Below are 21,368 nucleotides of genomic sequence, written 5' to 3' on the forward strand. Positions count from 1 at the left end.
TTCTTCTTTTATATCCTGATAAAAATGATGAAAAACCAAATAACTGTTTTCATCATAGTTTTCATCTTGCAAACACATAATGAAATGCAAATTTCAGAAAAATACATATAATAGGTATGGTTCAATTTTAGAATGATAGTGATAAAAAAATAATAAAAATGATAGTGTAGGGATACTATGAATTATTAATTTTTGAAAGAGGGATGTTTGTACACCCTTAACTAATTACAAAAAATATAAACACCAACTTAACTTCTTTTATCTCATAGTAAATCAAAGTGAAAACATGTATTAATGCATCACCATTAGAGAAAATTGGTGGAACAAGGTATATGGGAGGATATGATCCCACTCCAAAATCCTAAATAATTATGCACATTGTAGGTTAACAGTGGGCCTTACATTTGTTGTAACTACATTTAGATTTAATCTCACAGCATAGGCCTTGGTGGTCATTCATTCTATTCCAGGAGTACAGCCAACCTATTTTATTATTTTTTTTCGTTAAATTTTATTTCTGTTTTTTTTTTTTTTGTTAAATTTTTTTTTTTTTTTTTTTTTTTTTAATATTTGACACACATTGCTTTTTTGCCCTTATATTTTCTCTGAAATTATTGCACAGTGTCCCTTTCTTTGGGTCATAACCAATTGATTGAGAACTGCTGTTTTTACAGACTGCAAAAAAAATTTTTGGAATCTGTTTTTTAACTCTTCCTGTATGGCTATTTAACCATTTGATATGTCAGTATCTTATATCTAATCATGGGGCATTTCATCATCCAAATATTGCTTTTAATCTTTTCTTAATGTATTAGTAAAATTTTTTAAACATCTGGTGAGAAAGGAGTAGATCTGATATTTGGATGATGATGATAAAAGGTTTTTGATGAAATTGAACAAAGCATTTATAATACAAATTATTATAATCTGCAATCTATTTTCATAAAATTTTCAACAGTTCAGTTTTCACCACTTTCTAAAATTTATATTAATTCTTACAAAGAGACCAATATTTTAAAATAAATTATATATTTAAAATTTTATGTATAAGTAAAATTTCTTACATTAATAGTTAAACTTTTCTTTATTTTTCAGGCTGTCCCTCTGTACCAGTTTTACCAGAAGGGCATGTCAAACATGACAGTCACTTGCTACACTCCCCAAAACCTATTGTATGATTATGCATGTTGTAATTCAAATAATTGTTTATCTTGCCCTGTATCTAATAGCACTGTCATTTATCCAAATGGCACATCCCCTCTTTCAAACAGTGATTACTCTGTCATGAAACTCTTAAGTCCAGATGGAGTAAATAGAAAACTTCTCTGGTGTGAGCTTCCAGAGGTTAGTTGAATTTTGATGACTTAATAAATATATAATTAAAAGTTATTATACAGTATTACTATAGAAAATTAAGAAATCTTTCTGTTATGTTATATTTTTTATCACTGAGAAATAACATTTCGGATTAAGATTATAAGAGTACATTCTGTAAAAAATATTATTTTCTTTAATATTAAAGAAAAATGACTTCCCAGCAGTCATGAAAAGCTAAGCAATACAGATTACTGCCCAGCAGACTGATGCTAGGTAAATAGCCTGACTACCTTTTTTTGCATTGTTTGTTGCATTATTGGCTGTAAAATATTTGTGGGAATGAGTTCTTTAATAATAGCTTCTTTTACAGCTGCTATGACTAAAAATAATGTCTTGAATTCTTGGTTGCATTTTGCTACATAATGACAGCAGATAAGAGATGGTATATTACCAAAAAATTATTATTGTTTGACTTGAAAGTATCAGACTCTCAGCAGATTAGTACTATTCTTTCTTTGTTTTCAGAAGCTCTGAATACACTTGAGGATGGGCTCAGTCTCTGAGGCACTTGTTAGTGAGTAAGCATTTGGTAGTATGAGTTTCAAATTCAAAACAGAGAATTACAACCGATTTAGGTATTTTGGGCACTATCCACTGGGATAATAAATACAGGGTGTCTCATAAGTCTGGAACTATAAGGAACTGTTACAACGTATGTTTGATATATGCATCATTCACATAAACACAATACTACAAACTATTTCTGCCAGCAGGAGAACAGCATAAATTGTTTGAAGTGTGATCTCACTATTGCATGCAGTGACATTTCATTCTATAAGATGTTCAACATTGTGTATTTTTACATCATACAACTTTGTTTCAGAAGGCTTCATATAGCATGAGGTCAGGTGATTGTAGCTATTACACTGGTCCATGTCATCAAATTCAATTTTGAAGGAATTGTTCATTCAGCCATTCTCCAACTGCACAGCTATTAGCAGCTGTGCCATATTGCTGGAACCATTCTTGTTATTCACTCTGATTATTGAGAATGCTGAAAAAGCTTCATTCTACAAGATACAATTCTCTCTCTCTCTCACACTCTATATCTTGTTGTTGTTGTTATTTGGTTTTTTAGGAGCATTAGCAACTAAGGCCATATTGCTCCGAGAATATGCGGTGGTCATTCCTTGACCTTTCCGCATCCTCCGTATTCGGTGGTGATGGGCTCGAACCCCGGTCTAATCAAGAAGCATGTGCTACACACTGCTGCTCCCTCCCACCTGGCTATGGAGGCGCCTACTCTATATCTCTCTTGTCATTATGTTTTGGAAGGAAAAGGGGCCAATTATTTGATCCATCCAGAGACTACACTACACTACACCATACCATACCATACATGACTGCTACTTTGCTCTTTAGGTGGGCCAATCCAATTAGAGTTACTTTTGGTGTGGTGATGTTTTACTGAACCTCACTGAATACAAAAATTTGTCTTATCACTGAAAAGCATGCTTATTCTGAAACCAGGTTTTCTTGCACTAAGTGCATACCCATTCAGACTGTCATGCATTTATCAGGTCATCCTTACTTACATAAGGGATAGGAGAATGGACATGCATCGACAGCAATTCCAGTTTTGGAATTGCTGCCAACTTGCATCTTTACCAGAAAAGTCATGCTTCAGCTGCTACAAGGGATGTTATAACAGAATTTGCAGTTTTTCTAAGGACATCAGCTGATTTCCTCTTCAAGATGTGAATACTAGATTTTGACACCCCTATTTCTGTATACATGTGTTTCAAGAGATTTGTTTGGGTTGAGTGCAAACCTTCCAAACATTGGTGTCATTGCTGCTTCCTCAGAAACTCTTTGTGAAGGCCACTGCATTCTTTACCCCATTCCTTGAATTTTCCTAACAACTTAAGGCATTAAGGACAAGTTACTGCAATGCATAAAGGGAAGTTGGAGTGGGAGAGAACAAAGAGTGGTTATCAATGGACGCTGCTCTTCATGGACTAATATTAGTGGAATCACCCAGGGTTTGGTGCTGGATCCCTTATTATTTAGAATTAGCATTAGTAGAGGAATATGATGCAAGAAAGCAAACTTATGCAGCATCAGCCAAAAAAAAAAAAAAAAAAAGCCCACTCCCATTTCATCCTTCCCTTCGTTCGAAATACCAGTCCAGCTGAGCCTTAAATTTATTTAGGCTATCAACTTCCACAACAAGGAATGGAAGCCTGTTCCACCAACCAACTACCCTCTAGCTAAAGGCAAATTTCCGCACATCTATCCTACATCTGTCTTTCCTCAATTTGAATTTATGCCCTCTCAGGTGATTTATTCTGAGCAAGAGGCAAGATCCCATCAGCATTGAGCATGCTCAAACCATTCAAGGCTTTATACACCTCTATCAGATCACCTCGCCGGTGCCTAGTCTCCAGACACTGTAATTTGCAAAACTGAAGCCTTTCTTCGTAAGAGCAACCCTTTGTTCCATTCACTAATCTTGTTGCCCTTCTCTGTACTCGTTCCAGCAGCTCTACATCCTTGAAATGAGGCCTCCAGACCTGTATACTGTATTTATTAATATTAAGTATTTGCTGTATTTATTAATAATATTGATAAAGGTATATCAGGCATAATGTGTAAATCTGCAGATGATATATACAAGTTGGCAGGGAGATTACTGACAGTAATCAAGGTATGCTACTGCAACAAGATCTATAAAAATTAGGCAGGTGGGCTTAGAACTGGCAATTGAAGTTTAATATTGACAAATTCAAGGTACTACATATGGAAGTGGATAGTTTGAATAAATTCAAGGAAGAACTAGACAAACTATTGGAGGGATAGACAGGTGATGTGGAAAGTGTTTTTTTTTTTTTTTTTTTTTTTTTTTGGCTGATGCAGAGAAAGCTTTCTTGCATCAATTGCCATTACTAATACTAACTTGCATACATAGGAATGGGTAACTGGAAGGTTGCTCTGGGCAATGTGGATTTTTGTATTTGCAACTTGTGATGATTATGATCTCCACATAGCGGAATTATTTCCACATTAACCTTCAATCCATGCATGGTATACTAAGTACTGTAGATTCTAATATCTCTTATGCTTGAGATTTTCATAAAAAAAACATACCCATCTATATTCAGTGCCATCAGCCATGACAAAAATAAAAAACCATATAGCTTTTGGTCCCAGACTTATTGGACACCCTGTATATGTAAAACACAAATGAATTATGAAAAATTTTTTCAGGGCTTACACCACAAATTGTATTCTGCTTTTAACCAGGTACTGTACAAGAAAGGCCTAAGTGGATGATTAGGTAGCTGATTTGAAAGAGCAAATGAAGTAAGAATGGGACAACTCTACTGACTTGGTTGTCGTGCCGGAGTATAAACAGAAAAATTTATTTATTTATTTATTTACAGTTATAGGGTAACTCATATGAGTATAACACAATGCGAGATGACCATGGTAAAGAGAGCTAAAAAGGAGAACAAGGAGCTCTACTTATACTTGCCTCTAAAAAGAAAAAATAAATGACACAGGCTCTTTGTTATAAAAAAAAAAAAGAGCACATTTGCCATTGCCATTCTACCAAGGCACAATGACATTCAGTGAGCAAAATGAATAAGGTGATCTTCATATTCTAGACTTATAGGACAGGACACCTACATGGTTGAACACAAATGAATTATGACTTAAACAATCTCCACAGTGAGTTTGAAATCCCATATAAAATTGGCATAAACTGCTGAGTTATTAGAATGTAAAGTCAAGTCACTACTTTCCTTTTACTTCAATACTTAATAATATCACCAAAAAACTACTTGAAATGCAATGCTTTAGTTTTATAACTTAGAATACTTATTTGTTAAACCTTTAATGGATTTCATTCTCAGAGCTGTTTTACTTGCATGTAAGTAATAATTAATTAATAGTTATAATATTGATGCATTCTCTTTAACAGATATAAACAATATAGAAAGTTAAAGATTAGTAGAGGAGTATGGTACTCTTTGAATGCAAGTATCAGAATATTTTGAGAAAAAGTAATGTAGAGAAGCATTCTTTCCTGAAACTAATACAGAAAGGTTATTAAAAATTCATTAGCTAATTATATAATAGGCCTTTAAGTTAATTTTATATTCTAATTTTGTTGTTTCTTTGTGCTGACTTTAATGATTTTGCACTGTGGAAAAGCAATAATGATGATATTAATGGATCAAATTTCAAAAATAATATTCTCTGAAACATATTTATAGGTTAAAAGAAGCGGCATTTTAGAAAGAATAACAGCCCAAGAACTTAAACTTCAAGAAGCAATTTTTGAAGTTATTCAATCAGAAGGTTCATACATGAGAAGCTTAAAATTTCTATATGAACATTTTCTTCAGTGCCCAAAATTCAATGGTGAGCTATCGTCACTTTGTGTTTTAAATCAGCAGGATTATCATATCCTATTTTCTGACATCATTCCTGTAAAAGAAGCAAGTGAAAGGTAACTATAAAGCTTAATTCAAAATACAGTTAATTTGCCTGCTTGAATAAGCAGCTTTCATTTCTTTTATGTCCTTTATAGACAACACCTAATGACTATTAAGGAAATATTATAAATTTCTTATTCAGACACTATTAATTGAAAGGTTTCATTAAAACAAAAAAATATTTATGCTAAAAAAAGTTAATTTTAAATTTGCATATTTAAAGAATAACTAATGGATTTAGCATTAGAAAAGGCACATGATGCAAGAAAGCAAGCTTATATAGCATCAGCCAAAAAAAAAAAAAAAAAAATCTTCTAATTTCACCCATCCACTCGTTCCAAATGTTTGTGTAGTTCTGCCTTGAATCTATTTAAGCTATCAACTTTATGTCAGATGGAAGTTTGTTCCAGCAGTCAACCACATGCTGGCTAAAGGCAAACTTCTGCGCATCTATCCTACAACTGTCTTTCCTCAATTTGAATTTATGCCCTTTCAGGCGATTATTCTGAGCAAGAGGAAATATCCCATCAGCATTGAGCATGCTCAAACCATTCAAGGCTTTATACATCTCAATCAGATTACCTCGCAGGTGCCTAGTCTCCAGACACTGTAATTTGCAAAACTTAAGCCTTTCTTCATAAGTGCAACCCTTTGTTCCATTCACTAATCTTGTTGCTCTTCTCTGTACTCTTTTTCCAACAGCTCTACATCCTTCTTAAAATGAAGCCTCCAGACCTGTATACAGTACTAAAGGTGTGGTCTGACCATTGCCTTATACAAGGGGGTAATCACCCTTATCCCTGTTAGAAAAATTCCTGTATATCATTGGCAAGATACCATGAGCTACTCTTGCAGACCATCTGCACTGCTCAGAAGACTTCATATCTGTCTGTACAATTACCTCCAGGTCCTTTTCACTCTCTACCACTGTCAATGTAGTACCACACAGTTGATAGGTTACTCTGAGGTTACTGTTTCCCATATGCAGTACTTTACATTTGTCAATATTAATCTTCAGTTGACACCTCTCAGCCCACCTGCTCAACTTTTCTAGATCCTGTTGCAGCAGCATAGTGTCATTAACAACTCTGTCAGCCTTTGTATCATCTGCAAACTTGGACATTTAGCCTGATATACCATTATCAATATCATTAATAAATACAGAAAACAACAATGGACTCTACACTGAACCCTGGGGGACTCCACTAATAACATTAGTCCACGAAGAGCAGTGTCCATTGATTACCACTCTCTGTCTTCTCCCGGCGCCTCCGTAGCCAGGTGGGAAGGAGCAGCTGTGCGTAGCATACGATTCTTGATTAGACCGGGGTTCGAGCCCGTCACCACCAAATACGGAGGATGCGGAAAGGTCAGTGAATGACCACCGCATATCCAGGGGCAATATGGCCTTAGTTGCTAATGCTCCTAACAAACAAACAACAACAAACTCTGTCTTCTCCCACTCAACCATCCCTTTATCCATAGCAGCAATTTGCCCCCAGTGCTACACTGCTCCAATTTATGCAGCAGTCTTTCATGTGCAACAGTACCAAAAGCCTTTCTAAGATCCAAATATATGATATCAAAATTATTCTTTGCATCCAGTTCCTTTGTGACACACATCATAGCAGAGGCATAGCTAGGTTTTTGGCACCTTTGGCAAATTCATCGCTACATGCCTTTTTTCGATAATTGGTAAAATCATAATAAATAATAATAAGTACAATCGGACCTCTGTTTAATGAACTTGTTCACGAAATGTCAAATTATTTTCAGCAGAGAACAATATACATTTTAATGTTATTTTCGAAATTTCGTTTCTTAGTGCTGCTTGTGCAACGTCGTCAATTAGTCCACATTTTTGAAGACCCTTTTCTATCAATTTCCATTTTGTGAAATTTGTTATGTGTTTTAACGAATTCTCATGAAATAGATTGTTTGGATTTCCATGTTTCCAGTCCTTAAATCTATCTGAGCTGCAAAATGGAACGTTATTTGTGCCAGATACAAATAAGAGGTACGGAAAACAATATATTGCATCTTTATTTTTGCAATAAAATAACTATTTCCATTCTTTTTTTCAATAACTTCATTTTTTGTATTTCCACTATTTATTGAAACATCGGCCATTAGTGACAGGATATGTACTTAACACTATGTTCAGGAGCAGTGTAGGATAGAACACCCTGGGACAAAACACCCATAGGAAAAAACTCTGTAGGACAAAAAAACTTGGGACAAATAATAACACGAAATTTTGAAATCGTAATATTTGTTCTTATTATTTATAGTTTATGAACACTTCTCTGAAGTAAAATATTACATATGTTATGTCATAAGCATGCCATAAGGAAAGCATTATAAGTATTGCATTGCTTTAATACTTACATTATAAATTATAAACACTTGCATTATAAATCTATAGCTCACTGCTTTACAGAAGAACGAACTTATTTACACAATCATAAAAATGAACATAATAAAAGGAACATCATACCGTATCTATAAAAAAAATCAACAAATAAAGCACAATATTGAAAATCTCATTAAGCGTTAAGGATCATTTAAAGTTCATTTTTCTTCCACATGATGCTGTGACCTACGCCATTCAGAAATTCCTTCAAGGTCTTTCTCTCATTCACATAGTCTAGACAAAGGTTCTTCAAATGCTGTTGATACTCCTTGTGGCACGTTTGACTCGTGTTCTTGGAGGCTTACCATGAGAATCCTTAATCAGGGCTGTTGATACTGCCTGATCCTTTCTAATAATTTTAATGACCTTCCAGATGGTTGGGTGGTCATGCCCCACAGGCCCATGGAAAGCAAAATTCCAACTCTCGCATAGGATATTGGTGCGAGCCTCCTCATCAATGGTTGCCTGATGGACATTCCATAACTGTGGTGGAACCAGGAAAAATCTTTCTCATGAATACTGGAAGTAGTCCATCAGGAAGAGCTGGTGGCTGGATGCAACGACAAGTGTTAGGTCCTTTGGAAATGCTCCTTTCTGTAAACATTGAACATTACGTTTTAAAGAGTCTAGCTGACCAATGGCACAACGGACTTCAAGTGGTTGTTAATATATGGCTTCTGCAACAATATATTATTATTATTATTATTATTAACTATATGGTGCAAGGAAGCCTGAGGCTTATGTTGCACCAGCCAAAAAAAATTCCCAAGTTATCCTGACCCTGTTAGTCATAACAGCTGTCTTTATGGTGCTCCTTACTTTGGCTGCTTTAACCTTTTTAGAATCTGGGTCGTGGCTGTGTTCAGTCACAGAAAGTAGTTGCTTCACCTCCAAATCTGTATGAGCAAAACCTTTGCAAGAAAGTGCATTCCTCTGCAAACATTCCCAACTTATTCGTCTACTATTTGAGCTCTTCTTGAGCTCAAACAGTAGGTGTATAAGTAGGTATATAAGTAGCTTTCTGCTCACAGTTTAGAACCTCCTTTATTATTCTTGATGATCTCCATGGTGATTGAAGAAAGACAGATTTTTCAGGTCACTCAAAGAGTATAACCAACTTTTAAAAACACTACAAAGCTTACAACAACAGTATAATACCACAGAAGTTAACACTATGGTAGCTGAAGTGGAACTGATGCCTCAGGTTAAATCTAGTAGCCTTGTATACACATCTGACTTGCTTTTCCCAGCAATGACTTGAGGTTAATTCTGATTTAACCGCTTGCAGGCTGCTAAGATACAAAGTGAGGTCACATGATCACTAAATAGCGACCTTGGTGCATCAGGTCACTTTTGGAGGATTATTCAGGTAGACAAAAAAAAAAAAAAAAAAAAAGATCAAGTAGAGTGAACCAACACAAGCAAAGATTATAATATTCTTCAGGATTACATCATTATTAAAATTACTTAAATTTTAGTTTTTTTTTTCTATTTCTAAAGATCCTCTCTAAAATTTTTATAATGGTGGTAAAGACCGAAAACGGAAAAAAATGGGGGCTTTTGTCGTGTTTTACTTTAACTAAGGGGGTTTTGTCCTACTTTGACTTTAATTGATGGCATTCCTGGGGAGGTTTTATTTAAATTATAAATCACAATATTTAAGATTAAATCTTTATATAGCAAGCACAAAAACACTATACATACATTATTTATAACTTCTAACTTATTCAGTATCGTAGAATGTACACAGTGCGTGAATTGCGAACTTGCATTCGTGCATGCGCTCATGAAGTGGTTGCCTGATTGGTTCCTTCAAAATTACGTTCTGGCAGCAAATAGAGCTATGCTGATATGCAGTATGTATTCAGATTTAAGGATGCATATAGGCTTCATTCACCCTCTGAAAATACACTTGATTCATCCTCTGAAAAATTAATTTCACCCCACCCGCTGCATGCATTCTGATGAGAAATCATCTAGGGGTGCCATTTCGTCAGCTAGCCTTGTATGTCGAAACAGCTTGGCACTGAACTGATGTGGCCTGTCGGTGGTGCACTTCTGATACCGGTGCCCTTAGCACATGCCCCAATGCCAAGGCGGACCTATGCTATAGCATCATAGTATCCAATCAAATTGGTCAGAAAAGACTTCTCCTTAACAAACCCATGTTGTGTCCGAACTATAACTGAAGTCTTGTCTAGATGATCCTGCAATGCTTCTTTAATCAGTGCCTCCATTAATTTCTCTGGAAGAGAAGTTAAACTAACAGGTCTGTAATTACCTGTGTCTCCCTTTGATCCTCTTTTGTGGATTGGGGTAATCTGCCTTTGCCTGCCTAATTGGGTAATCTGCCTTTGCGACTTGGTTTCAGACCAGCTTATATCTATCATAGGCTTCCGTGTCACTTGTTAACTTATATGTATCCCATGCATTTTTTCTTCTCAGCCACATGTCTAATCTTGAACAATATTTCTTAGTTGGTATGAAGAGCCTAGTAGCATCCAAGATTAATTATTATTATTATTAGTTACATGGTGCAAGGAAGCCTGGGGCTTATACTGCACCAGCCAAAAAAAAAAATTCCCGAGTTACCTTGAGAGAGAGACAAAAGGAATCACCAAGAAAGAGAAGAATGATGATATCCAGATATCCAGGATGTGCCAAACTCATACTCAACCAGATGTGTTCTTTGAATGCTTTCCATTTTGAATTTGCTGTTGGTAACATCATCAGTTGGTCCCACCATATAGAATTTAAATACTGTCTCAGACCACTGTAGTCACCTTTACGAAAGCAAAAACCCTTCCCTTTACCCCTGATGGTAGTTGCCTCTTTGAGTAAATCCCACTTCAGCACACTGTGATCACTGCCACCTAGTGGTTCCTTTATCTGCAGATTCTTAATGCATGAAGAATCACTACTGATAATCAGATCAAGAGTATTACTCCCTCTAGTTGCCTCCCGAACATGCTGCTGTAGAAAACAATCATCCAATAAATCCACAAAAGCCTTGCTAGTGTGTCAGTGACCAACCCAAAAATTCCAGTCAATATCTGGGAAATTAAAATCCCCCATTATAAGACACTCTGATTTACTGGCCCACTCTATTTCTCTGCACAAATGTTCATTATACTCATCAGATCCATTACGCCTATAACACACACCTACTCTCATTTTTCCTTTCCCAGTGCTTATGTCACACCAAACAGACTCAACATTCCATTGTCCACCATCAATTGGATGCACTTCCTTAGATTTTATGTTTCTTAACTAACAACATAACCCTTCCTCCATTCCTGTACACATTGTACTCCCCAAATTATAATTCTGCATTGCTTATGTCTGTGTGACACCATGTCTCTGATATCCCAACAATGTCTGCCTTTGATGTCTTGACTAGTACTTCAAACTCATCAAATTTATTAACTATACTCCTAGCACTGGTGTACAAGCAAGTATACATGCACCTGTTTCTACTCTTAGTTATCCTAACACAGCCCATGTATTTATTTGTTCCACTATGACCCAGCAATCCTGGCAATCTCCACTGCCTTGTTTTCCAGGCTGCTGCTCATTCTAATAGAAGCAGTACAAATATCACTTTTGCCTCTGCCTGCGGCCACTGTTAACCTTTTAGTCTGTGTATCCCCTCCAAGCTAGCAGTTTTCCAACCCACCTAACATTGCTTCAATAGCATCAGCAAATATTCTTGCACCCTTGTAGACCAGGCTGAAAAAAAATTGCACTCTCCAAATTCCAATTCTGAACTGCTTATATCTGTGTGACACCATGTCTCTATTATCCCAACAATATCTGCCTTTGAAGTTTTGACCAACACCTCAAATTCATCAAATTTATTTACCAAACTCCTAGCATTGGTGTACACACAAGTTTACATGCACCTGTTTCTATTCTTAGCTACCCTAGCACAGCCCATATATTTACTTGTTCCGCAATGACTCCCAGTAATCTCTGGAATCCCCTGCACCTTGTTTTCCAGGCTGCTGCCCATTTCAATAGAAGCAGTGCAAGAATCACTTTCACCTCTGCCAGTGGCTACTGTTAATCTATTAGTCCATGTATCCCCCAAGGTCAGAGTTTTCCAACCTAGCTAACTCTGCCTCGATAGCATCAGCAAATATTCTTGCACCTTTTCTATTTAAGTGTATCCCATCCCTGTAGAAGCAGTCTCTCCTGTTAACAAGCACAATTTTTCATGAAAAGTTCCATGAAATACATATATTTATTTATTATATATATTTATATTTCCATGAAAATATAATTTTGTATTCTTTTTAGGTTAATGGCAAGTATCATGGCACAGTGGAGTGATAGTGTTCTTCTTCCAGATATATGTGAAATCCTTTATAAGCATGTCACTCAGCATTCTTCTGTGTATATAAAATATTCTTCTAATAGAGTTTATCAGAAAAGAACACTAAGGGAACTAAAGTGAGTGAAGAAATTGTTGTATCGAGTCAATTAGAATATTAAATTATTAATGATGCTTAATGCTTTATAGTTCTCTTGTGTTTCAAATGTATTTTAATGCATTTCATTTTAATATACTTTATTGATAAAACAGAATGAAAAAGAATGAAAAAGGTGTAACATCTCTACGTAGCCAGTTATCCATGTGCTGTGTTGTATGATTTGCCACCTAGCAACCAACCAGCAGAATATTACATGTACATTTTCTGGCTAGTTCCAGCCCTTGCCATGAGGAGGCAGGTGATCTGCATCATTCATTGATACTCTGTATTGAGCTGATCTCTGGGACCCTGGGGTGCCAGAGAGTGAGCCCTGTAAAAAAAAAGAAAGAGAAATATTAAAAAAATATATAAATTAAAAAAAAAAAAAACAAAAAACTCTATGAGAAAAAAAGAGTTGATAGGAGTTAAAGTTAGGATTAGATTAGGGTTGAGACAGAGAAAGAAACTCTTGGGAGAGGACATAGATTATGGCTGCCATCAGCTCCATTGTGTGTGTTTTACAACATTTGCATGCTGTTTGGCAGCTTCTGCTTAGCAGGTGCAAGAGGCAACAGAGGGAGAGAATAGCAGTGCTAGATAGTGTACACGTGCTGTGTAACTCTGTGGGATGTAACACTGACCACTGCTGAACTGGTATTAACCCCTGTGTGCTAGTGTAATGTATGCCTCCCAGAACACCATGGTCAAGCTCATCTTCCTCATTGGGCCTGTGCCATATTTGTGTATTAGACTGTGTTCCTCCCATCATGACCAGTTGTGACTGGCCATGGTTTCTGTGCATAAGATATTATATTTTGTGTTCCTAGGCTGCTTTCTTTTATTTTGCCTTTAGTTGTCTATTCTGAATAGTTCGTATGAAAAGGAAGGCCTTTTTGAGGAGGATATCTGGTTGACCAAAGAATGATACATGCCATGTCATTGAAGTTATTTTTGTAACTCTTAGTAGAAGACATAAGTATATACAGTAGACTGTTGAAATAATGACATCCCAAATAACAGCACATTGAGATTGAATATTTACATACAGCACAGATGTATTGCAGTGCTGAAAAAAAACAAAACAAAAATGGCAAGTCACATGATTACTGTATTGTTTACGTTTGCCATTTTGACAGTGAATTCTGTACCGATATCATGGATTATACCACTGTTTTACATTTATTTTAAATTAAAAACCCCTCACTGTGGCTCCTAAAGTTAATAAATCTCATACAGAGAAGAAAAGAAGAACAACATTAAAGCTTAGTGACAAACTTGATATAATCCAAACTATTACATTGGGGTCACCTGGAAAGTTAATTCATATACCAAATTGTATTGTGTCTGTAAATTGTGTATTCCCTGGTCAATTTGCCTGTTTTGCTAGACGAAAAACCTGTTTCTGGGAAAAACACCTTGCTATCTACAACTGAGACCAACTAACTCAGCCACAGAGTGAAAAAGGCCCATAAAAGTTCTTTGCACCATCGATGGGATTCGAACCTAAGCCTTTTCCACCCGGTGTGGGGAGGATGGTGATGATACTACTGTTCTACCATGCAGACTAAACTTGATATAATAAAGAAAATAGAACGGGGCATAAGTAGGATCCACAATAATTAAGAATCATTTCAGAGTGTATTAATGGCAGAATATAACATTGGATCATCAACATGTTTATGTTTTTTTATGTGCAGTTAATAAAATTGCATTCTTAATCTCTCTATTTGTTATTTAGCCTCATTATTTCTGCATTAAATGTATTAAAAATAAAACTTTATAGATAACAGAAAAATTGAAATAACGGAACCTTGAATCCTCGAAGGTGCCATTATTCTGAAAGTCTACTGTACTATTGTGGGGGATGGATTTAAGTGCAAAGGTGGCTTGGAGATGTGAGAGGGTGACAGGGTGTCAGTAGAGCTGTTTATGTTGTGGAGAGGGGAGAAAGGTTTGGTATTTTGGTGGGAGACCAGCACACATACTGGCAAAGGCCAGTGCAAGAGTGATGGTGGGAGAGAGAAAGAAGGGGGAAGGGTTTCTAATGTGGAGTTTATGGTATTTCCTCCAGTTTAGAGTAGCCACTATCACTAGGTACTTGGTTGTCAAAGGAGAAGAGAATTTTTGTGCCTATGATGGAGGGAGACTGAACAGATTGTTTTATAAATTCCCTTGCTAATAGCTCATCTTGGTTTATACTCTCAAAAGGAGAGTTTTTGTTTATCTACAATGATAAGCATGATCTTCCATTTGATCAAGTTGGCTGCTTTTTTGGGCCTTGGATAAAAGTCTTCCACAGAGAGGAATGAGCTTTTGTTTCTGGATCATAGCGATACGTTTCATCACCAGTAATGATGTAAGAAACAAAGTGTGGGTCAGCAGCAGAGTGCTGACAGAAATTTTGACAAGAAGTTGCTGCTTTCTGTGATTACCACTGAGTATGCATGGTGCTAACTTAGCTGAAACACATCACATTCCCAAATCTTGTGAGATGTCCCATAAGAAATATTAATTTCACAACTTTATGAATAGTTAAATGTCAATCGCTCTTGATCAGACCATAAACATGAGCAATCAAATCATTGGTTTTGAAGTTAAAGAGCAGCCAGAGTGATGATCATCCCCAATGGAGAAGCAGCAGTCTTTAAACTTTACAAACTGTTGAAAAGTTGTTGAATGACACATAGCAGTGTTGCGATGTGTGAGTCACTGAGCACATTGAAACTATTGGAAATATTGCTATGATGTAACAATTATTAAAGTGCAAGATATAAAGTCAGTCCCCAGACTTTTTTGATTACACCTCATAAGTTAAACTCACATTACTAACATTTCTTATTGTTGAAAAATTCTATTTTCCAACTCACTTAGAATTCATTCTAAGTGAGTTGGGAAATAGAATTACCCTTTCCCATTACTTTAAGTATTTTCCATTTGCAAATTTATCATAATTGCAGAATGAAGCTTTTCCAAGCATTTTTAGTGATCAGGTTGAATAACAGGAATGGTTCCAACTAGATGACAATCATCCTATCTCCATGTACAAGCACAGAATATTTATTGATTAATATTGTTTATCTAGATTGTTTAAGTGTCTGATTAGAACAGATTCTTGATCTTATTAAACAGCATTATTTAGTAAATTATGATTATCATGAAGATATTCACATTATTTGAATAAGTTTTTCAATGTGCATTATTGTTTAATTTAACAGGAAAAAGCCTTCCTTCTTAAAAATTTTGAAAAGTTTGGAAAGTAGTCCAGAATGCCAAGGTCTCTCATTGGAATCATTTTTGATCCTTCCCATACAACATATTTCTCGTATTCCACAAATGATCGACATCATTTTTCATTGGTTGTCTCCACAGTGCCCTTCTTATAGCATTTGCAAATCGACGCTAGATTCTCTTCACAAGGTAATTTTTACATTGATAATCTACTCATTTTAGTGATTTTCAGTATATCTTCTAGTTTGTGGGTCACCAATTTACAGACTATAGTCTGTACTCAGACTGCTAATAGTTTTTCTAATACTGTAAGTAATCTGAACCTGTTAAGTCAGTAATTTCTACATAAAGTAATTACTTTTAACTTTGCATTTTTGTAAATTCTCGCGGCTTAACATGTGACATTTAAAAAAAAAAACAAAGTGAAGTTTCACATAAATAGTTAAAAATACAGCTTTACGATTGATTTTCTGTACGATCAAATCGCGTTACGATGGACTCACCATAGTAAAATACCATTCACTATACAATATGTAGTAAGCGCTGGTCATTGTGATCATGTTTGTGAATTGAATTTTAATTCTATTAAACAGCAATTCTAATTAGCGAAAATAGGAGGAATATTATTCACAGGCTATAAAAGTAAAGATATATTAAGTACAAATTTACACTTTATTACTTTACCAATTAAAAAATTAAATGATACATGAAAATCGGAAGAATATTTTCCACAAGTTAGCAAAAATAAATTTACGCTTACGTGCATAGCTTAATTAATACGTACTGTAATATGTACATACCAACTAGTTGATATTTCTGTTCACTAACGTTTGTGGGTGGCAGTTAAAATTTAAAACAGTAAAAAAGATAAGCAATCAATAACAAAGAATACAGCACATTCAAATCACAAGTAACCACGATACGTGCACATGAGAATGGAGTTGTGAAGCTCAAAAAATAGGAATGAAGAGAAGATTCTGAAAATTTATATTTTTATATGATTGAAGATTTCATGGAAGTGTAAACACATTTCACCATAATAATGTAAACACCCACAGAATTCCAGGTGTCGGTATTATCACAAATTCATTAAGATCGAGTTTACTATCCATTTAGAATAGATTGCACTAACAGGAAAGCCCAATAAATTGGAAACTGCTAATTGTTTAATGGTTGTGACCTCCAGAAATACGACTGGACAATGTGGTATGGTCGGAGACCATCATATGGAGACCACAGCACTCGAGACAATCTTGAGTGCTGTGGTCTCCTGCCCCGATTAAACAGAATGTTGTCCCAATTAAGCGAAGTAAACCCTGGCAATTTTCTCAATTGAGTTCTGTTCTTTAAGATTTGTTACAAATAAATGGCTGCCCTGATTAACTGGTGGCCCAAATAACTGGAATCCACTGTATTATATTTATGCACTTTTATTTGTGTTCAGTAATAACAAGTAAGCATTTTGTAATAAATAAAATGTAATAAAAATATTTACTCTTTTTTATTAATTAATTGCCAAAAACAGTTCCATTTTTTTCTAATATGGACCTCAAAGAAAATGAATTGATGACTCCTCTTCTAATTAAGCACAATGCTTTTTAGGAGTGTTTAACAGCACAGATGTGAGCAAAACAGTGCCCCATCAATTTTAAAACAACTTTTAAGAAGTAGAAGAGAACATAAAATCAAAACAACCCAAGATGAACATAATTTTTATTTAGCTATTTGAATTCACAAACATATATGTAATATTGTGTTATGTCAAGTTATGTGTTACGCATCTGCTAGTAATGTTTATTATTATTAGCCTTATGGTGCAAGGAAGCCTGAGGCTTATGCTACACCGGGCAAAAAAAAAAAAAAAAAAATTCTGAATTACCCTGAGAGAGAGAGAGAGAGAGAGAGAGAGAGAGAGAGAGAGAGAGAGAGAGAGAGAGAGAGAGAGAGAGAGATCCAGCTCAGGACCCTGGGTGTACCAAACCCATACTCACCAGATGTGAGCCCCCTGGGGTTAATAACAGTACCACAAGAGATGCTCAAAAGAACCATCAATTTGTTGAATTAGCAGTATGAGCTGTCATGCTGTCCTGTTGGAACAGTCTCATTTTGCTTCTTCAACGAAATGTCTGTAAACTGCATAATAAATTGTTAGAAACCCTGTAAAGTTAGCAATTTCTTCACAGAAAAGAGTGATATATGTATGGGAAGTTTCTGCTACCAAGAGGGCTGTGCTTCATTTGAATGTATATTATAATATTGCATGATAAACTGTTATGAATATTATCAAGGGATGGCAGCCTTTTCATTTTATCCTCTCATTAAGTCTCAAATGTGAAATATTACTAATAGTCCAATGGTAATAGAGAAAAAAAGAAAAGAAAAAAAAATTATGGCTGAGGTAAAGAAAGCCAACACGAGAACAACGAGAAATGTCAGATAACTTGCGTGAAAAATTAGTTTCCCGACACCGGACTATAGTGCTGCTTGCTCGGTAAACAGACGGTAGGTGTTATCGGTCTGGAGCCGAAATCAAGAATACAGGGTGTCTCAAAAATATTGGTACAAACGTTTAGGGGAGGTAAGTAACATCTAAAGGAATGTGAATCGCATAGGAACCCATAACCGGAAATGTCACCATAAGTCGGTAGATGGCACTGTTCATCAGTTCGTGAGAGAGAAAATTTCTGGTTTACTCATTCAAGCACTAGTTGCCGCATGAAGACCATGCATCGATATACGAACTGTGAGCTGGCAGACATGCACCTAGTGTATGGATTAGCAGAGGGCAATGGACGAGCCGTTCAACAAATTTATGGAGAACGCTTCCCAGACAGACATGTACCGGACCACCATTTGTTTGCACATGTGCATCAAAATTTGTGCAATTATGGGTCATTTAGAGGTAACAGGAGTAGTGCGGGCAGACCAAGTTTGACGCGAACTCCCGCCATGGAAAAAAGTGTGTTGAATGCCGTCCTGAATAATCCTACCAGCACACGTGCCGTTGCCTCTGCCTTAGGAGTGTCTCGTTGCAGTGTACAGTGTGTCTGGCACGACGATTCCTTACACCCCTTTCATCTCCAAAGAGTTCAGTTACTGCTCCCCCAAGATCATCCTGCACGTGTGGCTTTTGCGCAGTGGTTTCTCCAAGAAAGTATTCAAGACTTGAATTTTCCAGCCTATGTTTTGTTAATGTATGAGGCTTATTTCACTCGGGAAGGCTCATTCAATCAGCACAATGCTCGTGTGTTGGCACACGACAACCCACACGGTGTGCGCCCCCATGCGGCACAACATCGCTTCACAATAAATGTGTGGGCAGGTATGGTACTACAATCTACTGTCGGTGACTGCTTAGTCAGCCCATACCTGTTACCATCCCGCACAAACTCCACTAAATATTGGTTCTTTCTTGAACAAGTTCTACGAGGGTTACTTGACGATGTTCCAGCAAATGTGAGATCCAACATTTGGTTTCAACATGACGGGGTGCCTGCCCATTATGGAAGGTTTGTTCGTGACCATTTGAACAGGCATTTTGGGCGTTGATGGATTGGCGGTGGTGGACCCATTGCCTGGCCCCCATGCTCACCTGATTTATCGAGCCTTGATTTCTTGCTGTGGGGGGGCCTCAAATCTATCGTGTATGAATCACTTGTGGAGACGGAAATGGATCTCGGGGTGAGACTCATCTGTGCTGCTGCTACTGTCAAAGAAACTCCAGGTATGTTCGACCATGTCCGCCAATCCATGCTGCGTCGGTTTCACGCATGCATCGCGTCTCATGGGGGAACCTTCAAGCATCTGTTGTAACATCATGAAATGCATTCATCTCGTGCTCCATTGTTAATATTATGTCAAATAAATGTTTGCGAATAATTACTGTCCTATGTCATTTCTGCTTCTTGTGCCTCTGCTACTACTTTCCCATGATGTTTCCAGTTATGGGTTCCTATGTGATTTGCATTCCTTTAGATGTTACCTACCTCCCCTAAACGTTTGTACCAATATTTTTGAGACACCCTGTATTGATTGACAGGTAGGCGTGGCAACAATGAAATGATTGGTGGTGGGTGTGACAGACGACAATCTACTGTGTAGTCATTGGTTGACATTATAGTGTATATTTATGAGTAAAGAACGGTGCATAATAGTTTTCTGATGTAAAGAGTTAATAGTAGTGAATGTGAGATAAAGAGGTAATAGTAGCGATGAATCTTTTAAAGATGGAAGAAATTTGTAAGGAAAATAAAACGTTGGTTGATTTTTTGAAGAAAACTAAATTAATAAAAGTTTCGTTCTGTTTGTTTTTATGTTCTTCATTATGTTTTTTTCTCATTATTAAAAGCAGATTTTTGGAGTTCATGAGTGTTTTTTTATATACTGTTGATTTAGGCTTGGTTACGAAAAAAAGGAAAAGGTTTCTTTATTTTTCGTAACCAGACCTTAAAAATAAAAGTACAGTAATAAAAAATTAATATTTTGTTAATAAACAGTTTATGCACTAGTCCACCCATGATTCTAAAGAAAAAGGTTAGGTTATCCCCTCTGTTTCGGGAGGGGTTCAAGCTCCCATGGGATTCAAGTGGAGGTTTTTTTTTTTTTTCACCATTAGGGCATATTATTAAACAAAAATAAAAATACAGTTATAAAAAAATTTATTTTTTTATGAATGTATTTATAAATATGACTGTGATTCTAAAAAAAAGGGGTAGGTCACCCCTCCACTTCAGAAGGGGGCTCAAACTCTCATGGGATTCAAGTGGAAGTAACCTGACCTTTTTTCACCATTATGGAAAGCTTTCATTAGGGCAAGTTACCATTAGTGCTTCTGAGTGCTACTGAAGTGATACTAAACTGATGTTATAGTGTGTTGTGTTTGCGCTTGTTATGTTTGTTATTTGGTTTTTAGGAGCATTAGCAACTAAGGCCATATTGCTCCGGGGATATGCGGTGGTCATTCCCTGACCTTTCCGGCGCCTCCATAGCCAGGTGGGAAGGAGCAGCAGTGCGTAGCACAGGCTTCTTGATTAGACCGGGGTTCGAGCCCCTCACCACCAAATACGGAGGATGCGGAAAGGTCAGGGAATGACCACCGCATATCCCGGAGCAATATGGCCTTAGTTGCTAATGCTCCTAAAAACCAAATAACAAATAACATAACATCCCTGACCTTTCCGCATCCTCCGTATTTGGTGGTGACGGGCTCGAACCCCGGTCTAAATCAAGAAACGTGTGCTATGCACTGCTGCTCCTTCCCACCTGGCTACGGAGGTGCCTTGTGTTCACGCGACAATCAGCACATCATTTGCCACGCCTACCAGTCAATCAATATATCATTCTTGACTTTGCTCCAGACCGCTAACATATACCATCTGTTTACCGAGCGAGCAGCGCTAGAGTGCCGTATTGGAAAATTAATTTTCTGCGTAAGTT

At 36.5% G+C, this 21,368-nt stretch overlaps 1 protein-coding gene across 1 annotated transcript in view; it reads left to right on the plus strand.

The window, feature by feature from the left end:
* The window catches only part of LOC150085282 (uncharacterized), an 84,871-nt gene that overhangs the window by 29,653 nt on the left and 33,850 nt on the right, over nt 1–21,368 (plus strand). The window contains exons 7-10 of the mRNA XM_090373968.1: nt 1,096–1,344; nt 5,598–5,833; nt 12,532–12,684; nt 15,920–16,121. Of these exons, the coding sequence (XP_090230094.1) occupies nt 1,096–1,344; nt 5,598–5,833; nt 12,532–12,684; nt 15,920–16,121 (840 nt within the window). The remainder of the gene's footprint in view (nt 1–1,095; nt 1,345–5,597; nt 5,834–12,531; nt 12,685–15,919; nt 16,122–21,368) is intronic.

The sequence above is a fragment of the Mastigoproctus giganteus genome, chromosome 5 (assembly GCF_048544385.1).
Source record: "Mastigoproctus giganteus isolate SK-2022 chromosome 5, ASM4854438v1, whole genome shotgun sequence".
Lineage (NCBI taxonomy): Eukaryota > Metazoa > Arthropoda > Arachnida > Uropygi > Thelyphonidae > Mastigoproctus > Mastigoproctus giganteus.